This window comes from Diabrotica virgifera, chromosome 9 (genome assembly GCF_917563875.1).
Source record: "Diabrotica virgifera virgifera chromosome 9, PGI_DIABVI_V3a".
Classification (NCBI taxonomy): domain Eukaryota; kingdom Metazoa; phylum Arthropoda; class Insecta; order Coleoptera; family Chrysomelidae; genus Diabrotica; species Diabrotica virgifera.
In genome coordinates, this window is record NC_065451.1 from 157,709,707 (window position 1) to 157,724,439 (window position 14,733).

At 33.3% G+C, this 14,733-nt stretch overlaps 1 protein-coding gene across 2 annotated transcripts in view; it reads left to right on the forward strand.

Annotated features, from left to right (window-relative positions):
* The first annotated feature begins 331 nt into the window (after nucleotides 1-331).
* Nucleotides 332-14,733, forward strand: part of LOC126891745 (zinc finger protein 271-like) — a 93,322-nt gene continuing 78,920 nt past the window's right edge. For both annotated transcript variants that reach the window (XR_007700534.1, XM_050661024.1), the window contains exon 1: nucleotides 332-795. Coding sequence is in view for 1 of the 2 variants with exons in the window: in XM_050661024.1 (XP_050516981.1) it covers nucleotides 558-795 (238 nt within the window). In the remaining variant the exon portion in view is untranslated. The remainder of the gene's footprint in view (nucleotides 796-14,733) is intronic.

Here is a 14,733-nt window from a genome sequence, read left to right on the forward strand (position 1 = left end):
TGGAATTTTATAGGTTATTTTTATATTTACAAAAATATTTCATGTCATTTGTCAAAATAAAAGATTCTTTAACTGCGTTTGCAATTAGACCCGTCCTGTATTTGTCCTTTATTAAAGTATCCTGTAACAAAGGATCCTTTATTTGCCGGTGGCAATAACTCTCTATTATGAATTGGAATAAGATTTTTTGTAAAGTATTTTTTTAAAACTATTTAACTTGTCTCTACCGTCGCGCGTCGCACTGTTCCAGTGGACTTGGCTAACGATTTTAAAAAGGAACAGACCGACGACTTGGTATGACTTATGACGCAATTGACGTATGACGTGCCGTGCATGGCGTGACGGTTTCTATTTACTTGTTTATATTTTTTATTTTTTTTATACTTGTTTGTTTAAAATTTCTAAAAACAAGGAGTAGTTTGCCAGAGAAATTAAAATACATAATTAAATTATTTTTTTCTCTCTGTAGTTTACTGTAGACAGACTTGTTGGATGTAAACGTAAAACTGAAATACCTCTACAAAAATATTTGTACATTATTTTTTTTTAAATCAAATATGGAAATAAGTCAGGAAGCTAGTGAGAAAACTTGTAAAATAAAAGTTGAAAACGAAGACACCTGTGTTGGTTCCTTGGATGCTTTCAAAATTGAAATTACGGAAGAACCCAAGAGAGAACCGGCATACAAGGCATTTGGTTATTTAGAGTCCAATGAATTTCCGGTAAAAACTGAAGTAGAACAAGATGAATATAAATTTACACCATTTGAAGAAAAGCAAACAACAGATGAAGAAAGTAAGTAAATATAACTAATTACAATAACATGAAAACAAATTAATTGAAGACATGAATTGATGAAGGTGCTTTGGTCCTTCTCAGGGGCATTTTTCAGTGCGTCACAAATGATAGAAAAAAGGTAAGTCGGTGATAATACACATTTATACAGCGAACTGTCAATACTGATGGAATCGCCATGAAGCGAATGTAATGCGGCCAGGATGAGATCTGTGGTGCTAAGGCAAAACCCGATATGTCAAAATACGTGATCTAAAAGTTCGCAGTGTTGTTGTAATAGTTGACATATCGGAATATAATTTTATCATTTACTGGCTACATGGACGCGTTTGGCCATGTAGGGTTTTGTCATCATATTCTTCATCACTCATTGTACATATTGGCATTAAAAACGAAAAATCGATAATTTTTTATACATCCGGTTTTGCCTTAGTACCACAGAGATAGAAGATAATCAGGTAAAGGACAGAAGAAATTCGCCATCTTTCGTAAACAAATTGATAGTGCTAGTCAGGGATGTCAGTGTTACCAGATTGGGGTATTTTCCCACAATTTTGGGGTAATTTGAACGCGTATAGGGGAACTTCTCTAAGCAGAAATTGTTGGGATAGTTTTTTGGGGGGAAAATTATGGAGGATTTTAAGGGGTAATGGGAAATTAAATTTGAGTGTGTACACATATACTAAATTTACAATCAAGATGCAGTGGAAGTAAACAAACCAAAACACGTTAAATGCTACTAGGAGCACTTCCGAATCATAATTTACAATGTATAAACATTTAAGTCCCAAATCATGATTTCCAAAGTTTATACATTGTAAATTATGATTCGGGAGTGCTCCTAGTAGCATTTAACGTGTCTTGGTTTGTTTATTTCTACTGCATCTTGAATGTAAATTTAGTATTGGGACCGTGCAAGTTCGGCAGAGCGACCCCTATTTCTACGCTCTGTACTATTATTCGCACTTTTAATTATATTGGCCAATTATATTAGTCCTGGTTACTGGATAATTGTCAAGGCCATAGTCCAAAAAAAAATAATAAGAAGAAAAAATAAGATTCAGGTTATGTTATGAAAACATCAACAATTGTATGTAGTAAATAAAATTAGTTATTAAAATGCAGTACTGCAAGCAAAATACAATTAATTAAATTTACCTTTATATAATAATTGCATATCATATCAATATTGTGGAGCAATATATAATTTTTCTGCTTCATTGACAGAAGGTATGAAATATACATCAATTTGACAATTTCAATTGACAATATGAATTATTTAAGATAATTGCAATATTTCTCCGCGACTCGCGCAGGGTCGTTTCTCGTTTCCTTTTCCAAGTACTTGCACACCGCGAATAGAACTGTATAATTATTATACTCATATAATCCAAGAAGATAGGACCTATCAGTGGCGTACTGATAGATCAGCGGGCCCTGGTTCCAGTTGGGATACGGGCCCGCTCGCCCAATAAAAACACACAAAATATATCGAAGTTTTTAATAAACATTAAATATAAACATATAAATCAGCATATATTATAAAATATATATCATATACATATTTATAAAAACTCAAGCTAATTTACTCAGAACTTTTGCTGTAATTTTTAAAAAACCGCTTAGCTTGACATGAAATTTGGCGTAAACATGGCTAACATGTCAAAGAAAAAAGTGATATTGTGCCGATGGGTACTTTTGCCCTGGGGGTGAGTTTCACCTCTTATCAGGGGTTAAAAAACATACGTTTAAGATATGTCCAGAATTGAATAAACTGACTAATAATTCTTCTTCAACTTGAGTTCTGTAGTGTTTTTTCACTATAAGTCAATTCTTTTTGAGTTATTTGCGGGTGAATATGGTTATTTTTCAACAAAAAAAAACACGTTTTTCTCAAATAACTCAAAAAGTAAGTATTTGATCGAAAAAAATTTTTTTGGTAGAAATATAGCTTATAAAAAAGAAAAAATGGTGTATATACGAAGTCTGTAGACCCAGTAGGAGCAGAGTTGTAGGTAATAAAAAGTAGGTTCTTATTCGTCAAATCCCAAATCGGATATTTCAACTTGAAATAATCAAAAAATAAAGCACTTTTAGGAAAAAACTCAACGCAGTGTTTAAAAACGCTTTATTTTTGTTTTTTTTTATGAAAGTTTCTAGCATCAAAATTAAGTATGTAGCGCTCAAAATAAATTTGGTCTCTTGTAAGTTATTGGTGATACCAAAAATCTCAAGTAGTAAAAAAATAATATTTTTTAAATAATTATATTATAGGTTTTGCTATTGTATTTTGGACTTTTTATTTTCCTGAAGACAAACATTGGTTAAGATATGGCTGTTCCAAATTTGCATACACTCGTGATTAGTGACCCGTTTAAGCCCATTTAACTTCAGCCTTTTTAAAAATAAGCACTTTAAACCAACGAATCTATCAGATGTTATAAACAATATAAAGCAAAGTAATTTCTGAAGTGGTAACGATTAATTTAATTTTGGATGCCAATTTCCCGATTTTTTTTACCAACAAAAAAAAATGGACCAACATTCTTTTGATCGTAACTTACTTACTTTTGATGTTAGAAACTTTTTTAAAAAACAAAAAGTTTTTTCAAATACTTTAAAAAATTTGAGTTTCCCCGAAAAGTGCTTGATTTTTTGGTTATATTTTTTTCACTTTTTTATAAGCTATATTTTTGCTAATAATATTTTTTTGATAAAATACTTACTTGCGAAAAACCGCCTGCAACGTGGTTTTTTGTTGAAAAATAAACATTTTCACTCACAAATAACACAAAAAGTATTGAATTCCTGAAAAAACGGTATAGAAAAAAAGTTGCTTAGAATTAGTTAGTTTATCCAATTGCGGACTTATCCAGTTCATATGTTTCTTAATAAATATTGTTTTTAAATTTTTTGATTTTGATATTGGTAGGTATTCTTCATTTTTATTTATAAGTAAGTACCTACACAAGAATTAAAATTTATTAAGCAGTTAGATTTCCTAGTGTGTACTGTGTACTTGTGTGGTTCAAAATGTCCATGTCAAGTTAGAAACAAAAGTAGCAAAAAGGGCGCTAGAGCGGGCCCCTGTGGGGCCCGGGCCCTGGTTCCACGGAACCTGCGGTACCATGCTCAGTACGCCACTGGGACCTATGAATTATTTCCAGGGCTCTCTGTTGATAAGTAGTATAATTTTGGTTTACTGTTCTGTACATTTGACTACTAATTTATTAAAATGTGTCAAAAATTTCAATTTTGGTGATTTGAGGAAATTTCAGTTTCTAAGTGGGGGTTTTATAAAATCACATCTGGCAACTCTGGTGGTATTTTACCTGATCCTTTTCTGTCTCTCTCTAGGACCTCTCTCTTGTATGTTGGCCACAATCTCGCTGCACTGTTTGAATGGGACGGGGCCATTCCATCAGTATTGACAGTTCGTTGCATTTATAACATTTACTCTAACATGACATTTTAGTTAAATCTGACAGATGTCTCATTTTATTTGCAATTTGGCATAAAAACAAATCAACTGTGTTTATTGCATTGATAAAATGGTATTTTCTTTGATTTGTATGGTCTTATAAATTGTACAGATTATATTTCTAGATATATTATATAATTCGTAAATAATTGTTTTTCAATTATACCGCCATCTCTCGACAACTAGAATAAATGTTATAAATGTCTGTAATCACGGGCGTGCCTTTTTTTCTGTCACTTACAACTTAATGCGTTAGAAAGAAATCGAAAAGCTGTGATGTACTGAAAGATTCTTATGAGAAAGAGTTTATCAACTTGCAATGTTCAGATAATAAAATTCAGATTGTTACTAAAGGTATACCTACAAATATCTATGGTTCATTTTTTAACCCTTTAACGGGCAGAACTATTGTTTTTGTAAAACTATACTTTTGAATAGTAAAAGTAGTTCATTATGCATCATTAGTAAGACAAAAAATGTTTAAAAATTTTTTTCTGGAAAGAGGGGTATATATAGCTACCAGTGTGCATTTTGACAAACAACTAATACTTAGTGGGCAATGGTATATATAATGACCGGTAAAAACAATTACAAAAATTTATAAAAAAATACTTTATTTTGAAAATATAAAAAAAAACTAAATACAGGAATATTTTAAATTTATTATCTAAGAACTTTCTATCTACTATGGTAGGGTGCAAAGCAGTCTTTGTATAGAGCAACGTTAAAAACTTGACAAATCAAATTGCTGCGCGTTTGTTTCTTTTTAGATGAAGCACAAAGGGCACAGCGCCTATAAGTTCCTTTGGTGGGTAAGTGTGAACCAGCATTCAAAGTTGAGTCTGATAGAGGTCCAGACTTTTTCTGAAAGTAAAAGTGCTAATCAAATTATCAGCTAGTTCAATGTAAAACTAGGAACTGTAATGCAGTCATAGGCTTAGCACTTGAGTTTTTTTTTTTCAGAGTCTCCTTATATAAAATATAGCTGTTTACTATTGCTGCGTCTAAAAGGTAGTAAAATATTTTTACCCACGAACGTCTTGATTACCATGCGATGGAGTAGTTAGCATTATATTGATCGAATAGATCTACTCCACCCATGTATTTGTTATAGTCCGCTATTGCCTAAGGACATGGTACGTAATCTCTATTTCCGGTTTTGTTTGTTCTCAAAACCTGAGTTTTTTGTTGAAAATTATGTAGATTGCTGACAACACTAACACATTTTACGCCTTCCACTTTTAAACAGATATTTCCCCAGAACTAACCGAATCTGACTGATTTTGGTAAAGCTCTTTATCAACACTTAATATTTGTTTTGGAAAATATTTTCTTGTTTGCCTTACAGTGCCATAAGCAAAAGTTTTATTTTCCAGTAGTTTCTGCATCAGTGGTATTGAATTCTTCTGGGTAGCATAGAGGTTCGATTCTTTGTCGACTGGCTTAGTCGAATTAATGTCAAGCTTGACGCTTGAAGACAGTAAAATCAAATGATTCGAAAAGAAGATTGGGGTCGTTTTTGGACCACACAAAAGATTGATTTGAAGGAACAGGAACTTGTTCCTCATTCTCATCCCGACTGTTTAGTTGGCTCGATATGCGTACTAACAGCCCAACCTTACTACTTTAGTACTAAATTGTTCGAGAATAGTCGGTCGGCTGTTGCTAGTGTGCGCCCTCTTCACCAACCCGACTGTTTAGTTGGCTCGATATGCGTACTAACAGCCCAACCTGACTAAACTATCGGCCCATAAGAAGTCTGCAGTATGCGGGGGCCGTAATGGGAAACTACACAGAGATACATACAGTAGAATTAGGGTTTGATAGATAGAAGTGGAAGCCTTCTAAAATTTAATTTCACTTGCTGCTACTTTAGAATTATCTCGAACCATTGTACGGCAAATACATACTTAAACAGTCAAATATTTTCTATCAAGGGCGTAGCAAGGCTATCCTAACAATATATTCCTAATTCCTAAGCTAAAAATTATATTCCTTGGTTTTCTATTCCAATAAAATGTTTATAGTTGGTTTGTATTTTAGGTTGTTCCCAGGAGGAAAACCAAATGAAAATTATGGAGACGCCACATTCATATCATAAAGAAACATGTACAGGTCATCACATTAAAGGAAAAATACTAAAAAAAAATGTGAACGTTGAGACTGCTGGACATAGATCTTACAAATGTGAAATTTGTTTCAAGCGATTTACTGCAAAAAGTAGTTTGAAAGCCCATTTGAGAGTGCACACTGGAGAAAAACCATACAAGTGTGAAACTTGTTTAAGACAGTTTAGTAAAGCAAGTTATTTCAGAATCCATTTGAGAGTGCACACTGGAGAAAAACCGTTTAAGTGTGAAATTTGTTTAAAACAGTTTAGTCAAGCAGGTGCTTTGAAAAAACACTTGAGAGTGCACACTGCAGAAAAACCGTACAAGTGTGAAACTTGTTTTAAACAGTTTCGTGAATCAGGTAGTTTAAAAACACATTTGCGAGTGCACACTGGAGAAAAACCGTTCAAGTGTGAAATTTGTTTAAAGCAATTTATTACAACAAGTGATAAGAAGAAACACTTGAGAGTGCACACTGGAGAAAAACCGTACAAGTGTGAAACTTGTTTTAAACAGTTTCGTCAAGCAGATGCTTTGAAAAAACACTTGAGTGTGCACACTGGAGAAACACCCTACAAGTGTGAAACTTGTTTTAAACAGTTTCGTCAAGCAGATGTTTTGAAAAAACACTTGAGAGTGCACACTGGAGAAAAACCTTTCAAGTGTGAAATTTGTTTTAAACATTTTAGTGAATCAGGTAGTTTGAAAATACATTTGAGAATGCACAGTGGAGATAAACCTTACCAGTGCACTATTTGTTTAAAGCAATTTACTGCAAAAAATAATTTGAAAGTACACTTAAGAGTGCACACTGGAGAAAAACCACTCAAATGTGAAATTTGTTTTAAACAATTTGGTCATGCAAGTAGTTTGAAAAATCATTTGAAATTGCACACTGACACTGCACCTACAAAAAATGACGCAAAGCGAAAGTGTATGGCCTGAAAACTGCCGTTTTTGTTGGCGTGCACTGTGGTAGGTTCAGCTAGATTATACAGTGCGCTGGAATAAGTGTTAACCCCCTTATTAACTTATTTATTTGTAGCACATAAGCAAAACGCTCGGACAGGTCGATTTTTAAAATAATCATAGTATATTATAGCATCAATGTTTCGAACTTAACGCGATCCCTCTTCAGGTGACAGGCATAACTTTGACTTTTTTAAATGGGAAAGTACATCACCCGACACCTCATTTAAAAGCTTTTGAAATGCTAATTACAAAAATGTATAATACTTTACTCATATTTGAGAGCGCAGGCGCAAAATTGCGGTCAAATTCTTTTTAAACGCATTCATTTTTTTCGAATTCTGAGAAAACTAATAAGTATTTTTGAAAAATTTAAACGCAGAATGAAAGATTACATTACGGAGGGCTAAAAGTCCCTAAGACTAAACAGAAAGGTTTCCTTAAATGATATATTTAAAATTAAAAATCAGACTAAATTTTCTCTTTTTTCAACCCTGTGACTTATTAAAATAAACATTATAGAAGTTTTTAGGGACTCTTGACCCTCGATAATACTGTAATATCTCATTCTACGTTTAAATTTTTCAAAAATACTTATTAGTTTTCTTAAGAGTCGAAAAAAATGAATGCATTTAAAAATTATTTGACCTAAATTTTACGCATACGGTCTCAAATAGGATTAAAGTATTATACATTTTTGTAATCAGTATTTCAAAAGCTTTTTAATGAGGTATCACATAATGTACTTTCCCATTTAAAAAATCAAAGTTATGCCTGTCACCTGAAGAGGGATCGCGTAAAGTTCTAAACATTGATGCTATAATATACTATGATTATTTTAGAAATCGACCTGTCCGAGCGTTTTGCTTATGTGCTAAAAATAAATAAGTTAATAAGGGGTTGTAACACTTATTCCAGCGCACTGTATCTGTTGAACGTGTTCGATACGCACTTGAATTTTATTATAGTAAATCTGAAGTGTGTGTGTGTGTGTGTGATTAGCATTTATAATTGAACTTTTTGATGTGTACCTTTATTTGCAAAATATTACTTATTATACTTTCGCCAAGAGCAATAAAAAATACGTGTGTATCTTATTAAAACTTTTAATAAACTCTCGTTGCCACGCTTCACACTTGACACTGTTTTCTAGTTGAATTAAGACTTGACACTAGAATTAAGCTAGGGTTTGAACCAGGGGCGTGCGGTGAAATTTGAAACAGGGGAAGCAGTTTATACAAAAATTGTAAAAACACCTATTTATAATGTAATTCAATTCTTCTACCTGAACGAAAGTCTCGGTCATCAAAATTCTTAAACCTATTTTCCATTCGTTGGAATATTTGATCTAAAATCTGATAGTATATCGATGGTTAAGAGCACAGATATAGTATGTCCACTTTTTGCTGATTTTAAGATAACATTATAAAAATATTCAGTAGGGTCATATGAATGTTCTGCATAATTATTGTAAGTCCAGAATGATTGTAAATGGGTTAAACGGCCTTGCCAAAATATAGTATTTCCCATTTGTACTAAAAACCGACTTGCACAGATATTTTATGTCCGTTTGGAAGTGCACAAACATAGTATGTTTTGGGACATACAATATTAGTGCTCACGCGATCAAACTTATCATGGCTGTAAATATTATTTGACCGGACATGCAGTAGCATGCGGTAACAACCCTTATGTTGTATGTCCATACACATTTTCAAAAAAAATATTTTTTAACCCAATAATACATTATATTTTAAAAAATATCTACATTAAGCTAATAATGATACCCGAACTTATTACCCAAACATTATGATATATCGGTATATCAGCAGTATCAAACAAAAAGTAACGCGAAAACTTCAAAACGTTCTCCTCAACAATTAAGATATTTGGACATACTATATCTGCGCTCTTAACCATCGATATAATATACACCGTTCTTAGGCGTCATTGCCCTTCGGTAGGGATCTATGAAGGAGTATCACCAAGCCCCAAGCCTTTATCCCTTGCCGTACCGCTCCTCCATAGGCCGATCAGACGCCAGTTTATTCCAGACCAAGTCGTAGACTCTATTGAGTTTTATACTACAGCGTTGTCCTTTTATTAATTTCATCACCTATCTGAGGCTCGAACCAGCAGCGATCGCAAATCCACTAAACTTGTCGGTCGACTGCGCCTCAGCTAACTGGACCGTCAAGACCGACGGTTATATCTGATAGTATTATAGACTATAATAGTCGGCGGTAGCACTATTGGACATCTCCAACATTATCAGTGCGTATGCGTTTCCTTTTACGCTCAAAACTTCTTGCCATCATGTTATTCCAACATTTTTCAAAGTCATCTCTCTCTTTTTGTTAATAACATCTTTAAATTCGCTAATTTTTTTACACAGAAACCAATCTCGTTTATCTTGCATTGCAATACATTAAATAAATTATCTGAGCATGTAAATATTTCTGAAAAAAGCGAAGTTAAAAAACTCCAAAAATCCTCTTGAGCTATTTATGGTTTCTATATCCCACTTTTCACATTTTCGCCATTCTCCAAAATACATACATATATTTATATAAATGTTTTAGTATTTATAATATAAATAATTCTATTATGTTTATTTATATAAATAATTAAATAAAATCAATCTTCATAATTCCACAAAATCAGTCGACGAAGCCCGTCATTGTCAAATGCTGGTAAATCACATTTAAATTCACGAAAACAGCTCCTTGTATGCAGTTGACAAAATTGCTTATAAGCGAAGATATGCCCGAAATTTGAACTCGCCACTCTGCGTGTATAACCCCGGTGATTTTTACATAGGCTGAGGAGAAGCAAATTTGAAATCAGATTATCTGCCGACATGACTCCGAATACCAACGTAGAAATACGATCATGGCCTATGGGTCCGCGTACGGATCGAAAGCTAGAAATGCAGCATGCAGCGCTGCTTTTAGTTAGAGTATTATATTGCTTTGTTATTTACTGTATGACAAAAATAGAGTAAAATACGTTTGTCTTTTCTTATTACTTACTGTTTGTATTACATAATTAAATATTTCGTATGCAACTTAAAATCCTGCTTCTGCTTATGTGTTTGTTGGTACGGTATTACCTACGGAAACCAAGGGAAGCATCCCTTGCTTCCATGGACCGAACGCCCCTGGTCTGAACATAGAATATTGAAAGATTATGTTAAATTGCTGAAAAGAGGAAGGCAAAATATTAAATGAACTGTCATTTTCAAAATAGACACAAGATCATTTTCACCATTGTAAACTCGTAATGTCTGTAAGCACCTTGTCTTCTATGGATAATCTGCAAAGTCTCGTAATAGCACGACGAGTTACACCACCTAGTTTCTACTTCAGCCTCTCTAGAAACACCATCAGGTCCTGGAAATAATTTTTGAACTCGTCCAAGTAACCAATTCATTCAGAGGTGAGGCATTGTCATCTCGGATAAGAACTAAGGAATCGATGTCGATAAGTTTGGACTTGATAGTTTTCCATTTGCTTCTTTGTTACATTTCTGAGAGATATTCTCTTGACCAGCATTTCCAAAAATGTTGTATTTGTTGTACCAATTGAAATCGTGATAATCGGTTAACTGGTAAATTTGTTACATCTGGGTCTGGCAATGATGTAAGAGATCGGCCGATGAGAAAATGAGAAAGAGTGAGAGCAGTCAGCTCATTAGGATCACTTGACATTGGGAAGATTGGTCTAGAATTCAGAATGCACTTAATCTCTGCTAAAACTGTCGAGAAGTCCTCAAGCGTTAAATTAAAATCAACAGCAATTCGTGTGAAATGAAATTTTGCAGACTTTATCCCAGCTTCCCAATAACTACCCATATGCGGACTATAAGCTGGAATGAATTTCCAACTAACACCTTTATTGCAAATTGTTTCCTTTAACATTTTTTCATTTGTCATTAGAAACTGCGCTAATTCGTTTAATTCTGAAACGGCCCCCTACGAAATTGGTACCTTTGTCGGAATACATTTCGTACAGTTTCCGCGCCTAAACACAAATCGTCGGAAGGCCGCAATAAATGCTTCGGTAGTTAGATTATTAACTACTTCAATATGCATACATTTAGTGGTAAAACATACGAAAAGGCATATATAAGCTTTAGTGATTTTTGCATCATTACCGAGCCTGTCTTTCATTTTAATAGGACCTGCGTAATCTACACCGGTAATATGAAAAGGGGGAGCAGGACGGGACCTAAATTTCGGAAGATTACCCTTTATCGGTTCTAAGCTTGATGGTTTGGCGCGAAAACATCAACACAATTGTGCATGGTCTGTTTTGTAAGACTACAATCACAAACCCCGATTAAACTATCGGCCGATAAAAAGTCTGCAATATGCGGGTGCCGTAATGGGAAACTGCATATAAATACATATAGATACATAAATATGTACAGTAGAATTAGGATTTGATAGATAAAAGTGCCTTCTAAAATTTAATTTCACTTGCTGCTACTTGGAATTATCTCGAACCATTGTAGGGCAAATATTTTACATACTTGAACAGTCAAACATTTTCTGTCATGGGCGTAGCAAGGCTATCGTAACAATATATTCCTAACCTAACAATTATATTCTTTGGTTTTCGTTTCCAATAAAATGTTTATAGTTGGTTTGTATTTTAGGTTGTTCCCAGGAGGAAAACCAAATGAAAATTATGGAGACGCCACATTCATATCATAAAGGAACATGTACAAGTCATCACATTAAAGGAAAAATCCAAAAAAAAAAATGTGAACGTTGAGACTGCTGGACATAGATCTTACAAATGTGAAATTTGTTTCAAGCGATTTACTGCAAAAAGTAGTTTAAAAGCTCATTTGAGAGTGCACACTGGAGAAAAACCATACAAGTGTGAAACTTGTTTAAGACAGTTTAGTAAAGCAAGTAATTTCAGAAACCATTTCAGACTGCACACTGGAGAAAAACCGTTCAGGTGTGAAATTTGTTTAAAACAGTTTAGTCAAGCAGGTGCTTTGAAAAAACACTTGAGAGTGCACACTGCAGAAAAACCGTACAAGTGTGAAACTTGTTTTAAACAGTTTAGTGAATCAGGTAGTTTAAAAACACATTTGCGAGTGCACACTGGAGAAAAACCGTTCAAGTGTGAAATTTGTTTAAAGCAATTTATTACAACAAGTGATAAGAAGAAACACTTAAGAGTGCACACTGGAGAAAAACCGTACAAGTGTGAAACTTGTTTTAAACAGTTTGGTCGAGCAGGTGCTTTGAAAATACATTTGAGAGTGCACACTGGACAAACACCCTACAAGTGTGAAACTTGCTTTAAACAGTTTGGTCGAGCAGATGCTTTGAAAAAACACTTGAGAGTGCACACTGGAGAAAAACCTTACAAGTGTGAAATTTGTTTTAAACAATTTAGTGAATCAGGTAGTTTAAAAATACATTTGAGAATGCACAGTGGAGATAAACCTTACCAGTGCACTATTTGTTTAAAGCAATTTACTGCAAAAAATAATTTGAAAGTACACTTAAGAGTGCACACTGGAGAAAAACCACTCAAATGTGAAATTTGTTTTAAACAGTTTGGTCATGCAAGTGGTTTGAAAAATCATTTGAAATTGCACACGGACACTGGAGTAAAACTTTAGGAGTGTGAAATTTGTTTAAAACAATTTAATACAACATCGCATTTAAAAGTACATTTTGCAAACACACATTGAGGAAAATCCTTAAGGAACCTACAAAAAATGACGCTAAGCGAAAGTGTATGGCTTGAAAACTGTCGTTTTTATTGGCGTGCATTGTGTTAGGTTCAGCTAGATTATACAGTGCGCTGGAATAAGTGTTAACCCATCATTATAAGATCAACTGTCAATTAGTACAGACGTTTGAAAGTAGCTCAGTGTTATATTTCAATTTTAGTTTTGTATAAACTGCCTTTTGAACTTAAAGTGTGATATTAGTGTAAATTATAGTATCAAGTGAAAATAAGAATCAAAAATTACAAGCGGAAGAGGCTGTAAGTAAAAAATTTTGAAAATTAAATTATTTTAAAACTGACAACATAATATTTAACAACTGTCAAATAAAAATATTTGGCTAGAGATAGGAGTAAGCATTTTGGAACTGTAGAGGTGGGCGTTACTCCTTACGGTATAATAATAAAATAATAGCTGATAAAACTAAAATGGAAGTCAATATTCCGCCAGAACCACCTGACAGGGGAAAAAATTCTAAGATGTCAACAAATGAAAATGATAAGGTCATAAAAAATCTGTACACAAATAATGATAGCGGACCTTTTTACGTATATATCGAAAATAAAAACGGTAATTTTGGAAAATTGCACCGAATCGGGACAGCCAGAATAATATTAAAGACAGTGCCGGAGGTACAAAATAATATTACATTAATAACAGTAATTGGTAGGAATAAAGTAAAAGTCGAACTTAATTCTTTTGAAAGTGCAAATAAATTAATAATTTCCGAAAAGTTAGCAGCAAAGGAGTATAATGTTTACTTACCAACATTCCTTATACAAAAAAGGGGAGTAATTAAGTTAGTTGATAAAGACCTGGATGAGAAAGAATTAATTAATATAATTCAACCTAGATATGGATATAAATTTGAGGTAGTTAATGTAAAAAGAATTAACAGAAGAGTTAAGAATTCAGATGGAAATATAGAGTATATCCCTACATCTACCATAATAGTATCTTTTAAGGGTCAAACGATACCTCAGCAGGTAATTATAGAAAAAATGATATATGAAGTCGAAGCATATAACCCCAGATTAGTTCAGTGTTTGAAATGTTTGAGATTTGGACACGTAAGTTCCCAGTGTAGAGGAAAAGATAGATGCAAATATTGTAGTGAAGAACATGAAAGTAATTTTTATACCGACAAAAAAGATATAAAATGTGCACTTTGTAGCGGTAATCATATGGCAACAGATATGACGGCACGTTGTCCAGAAAGGGAAAAGCAAAAAGATATTAAAAATATAATGAACTCAGAAAAACTATCTTATTATGAAGCCAACGTCAAATACAAAAAAAACTTTTCTACAGTGGTTAAAAGCAATCCAGCAACTACCTCGAGTTATTATACAATAGCAAAACGGAAGAGGACTGGAAGTATTAGTTCAAATACGAAAGATACGGCAACAATGGAGCAACATAAACAAATATTACGTAATCCCAATGTACAGTCACAACCGGTTTTTTCAAACTACCATAATATACCTGATTATCACAATAATAGTGATAATTTACAAATGGACAGTAAAAATTTTTGTGAAAATATATTACATTTTATAAAAACTAAATTATATCAATTAAGTTATACTATGGACATAGAAACATTAGCAGCTTTAAAAA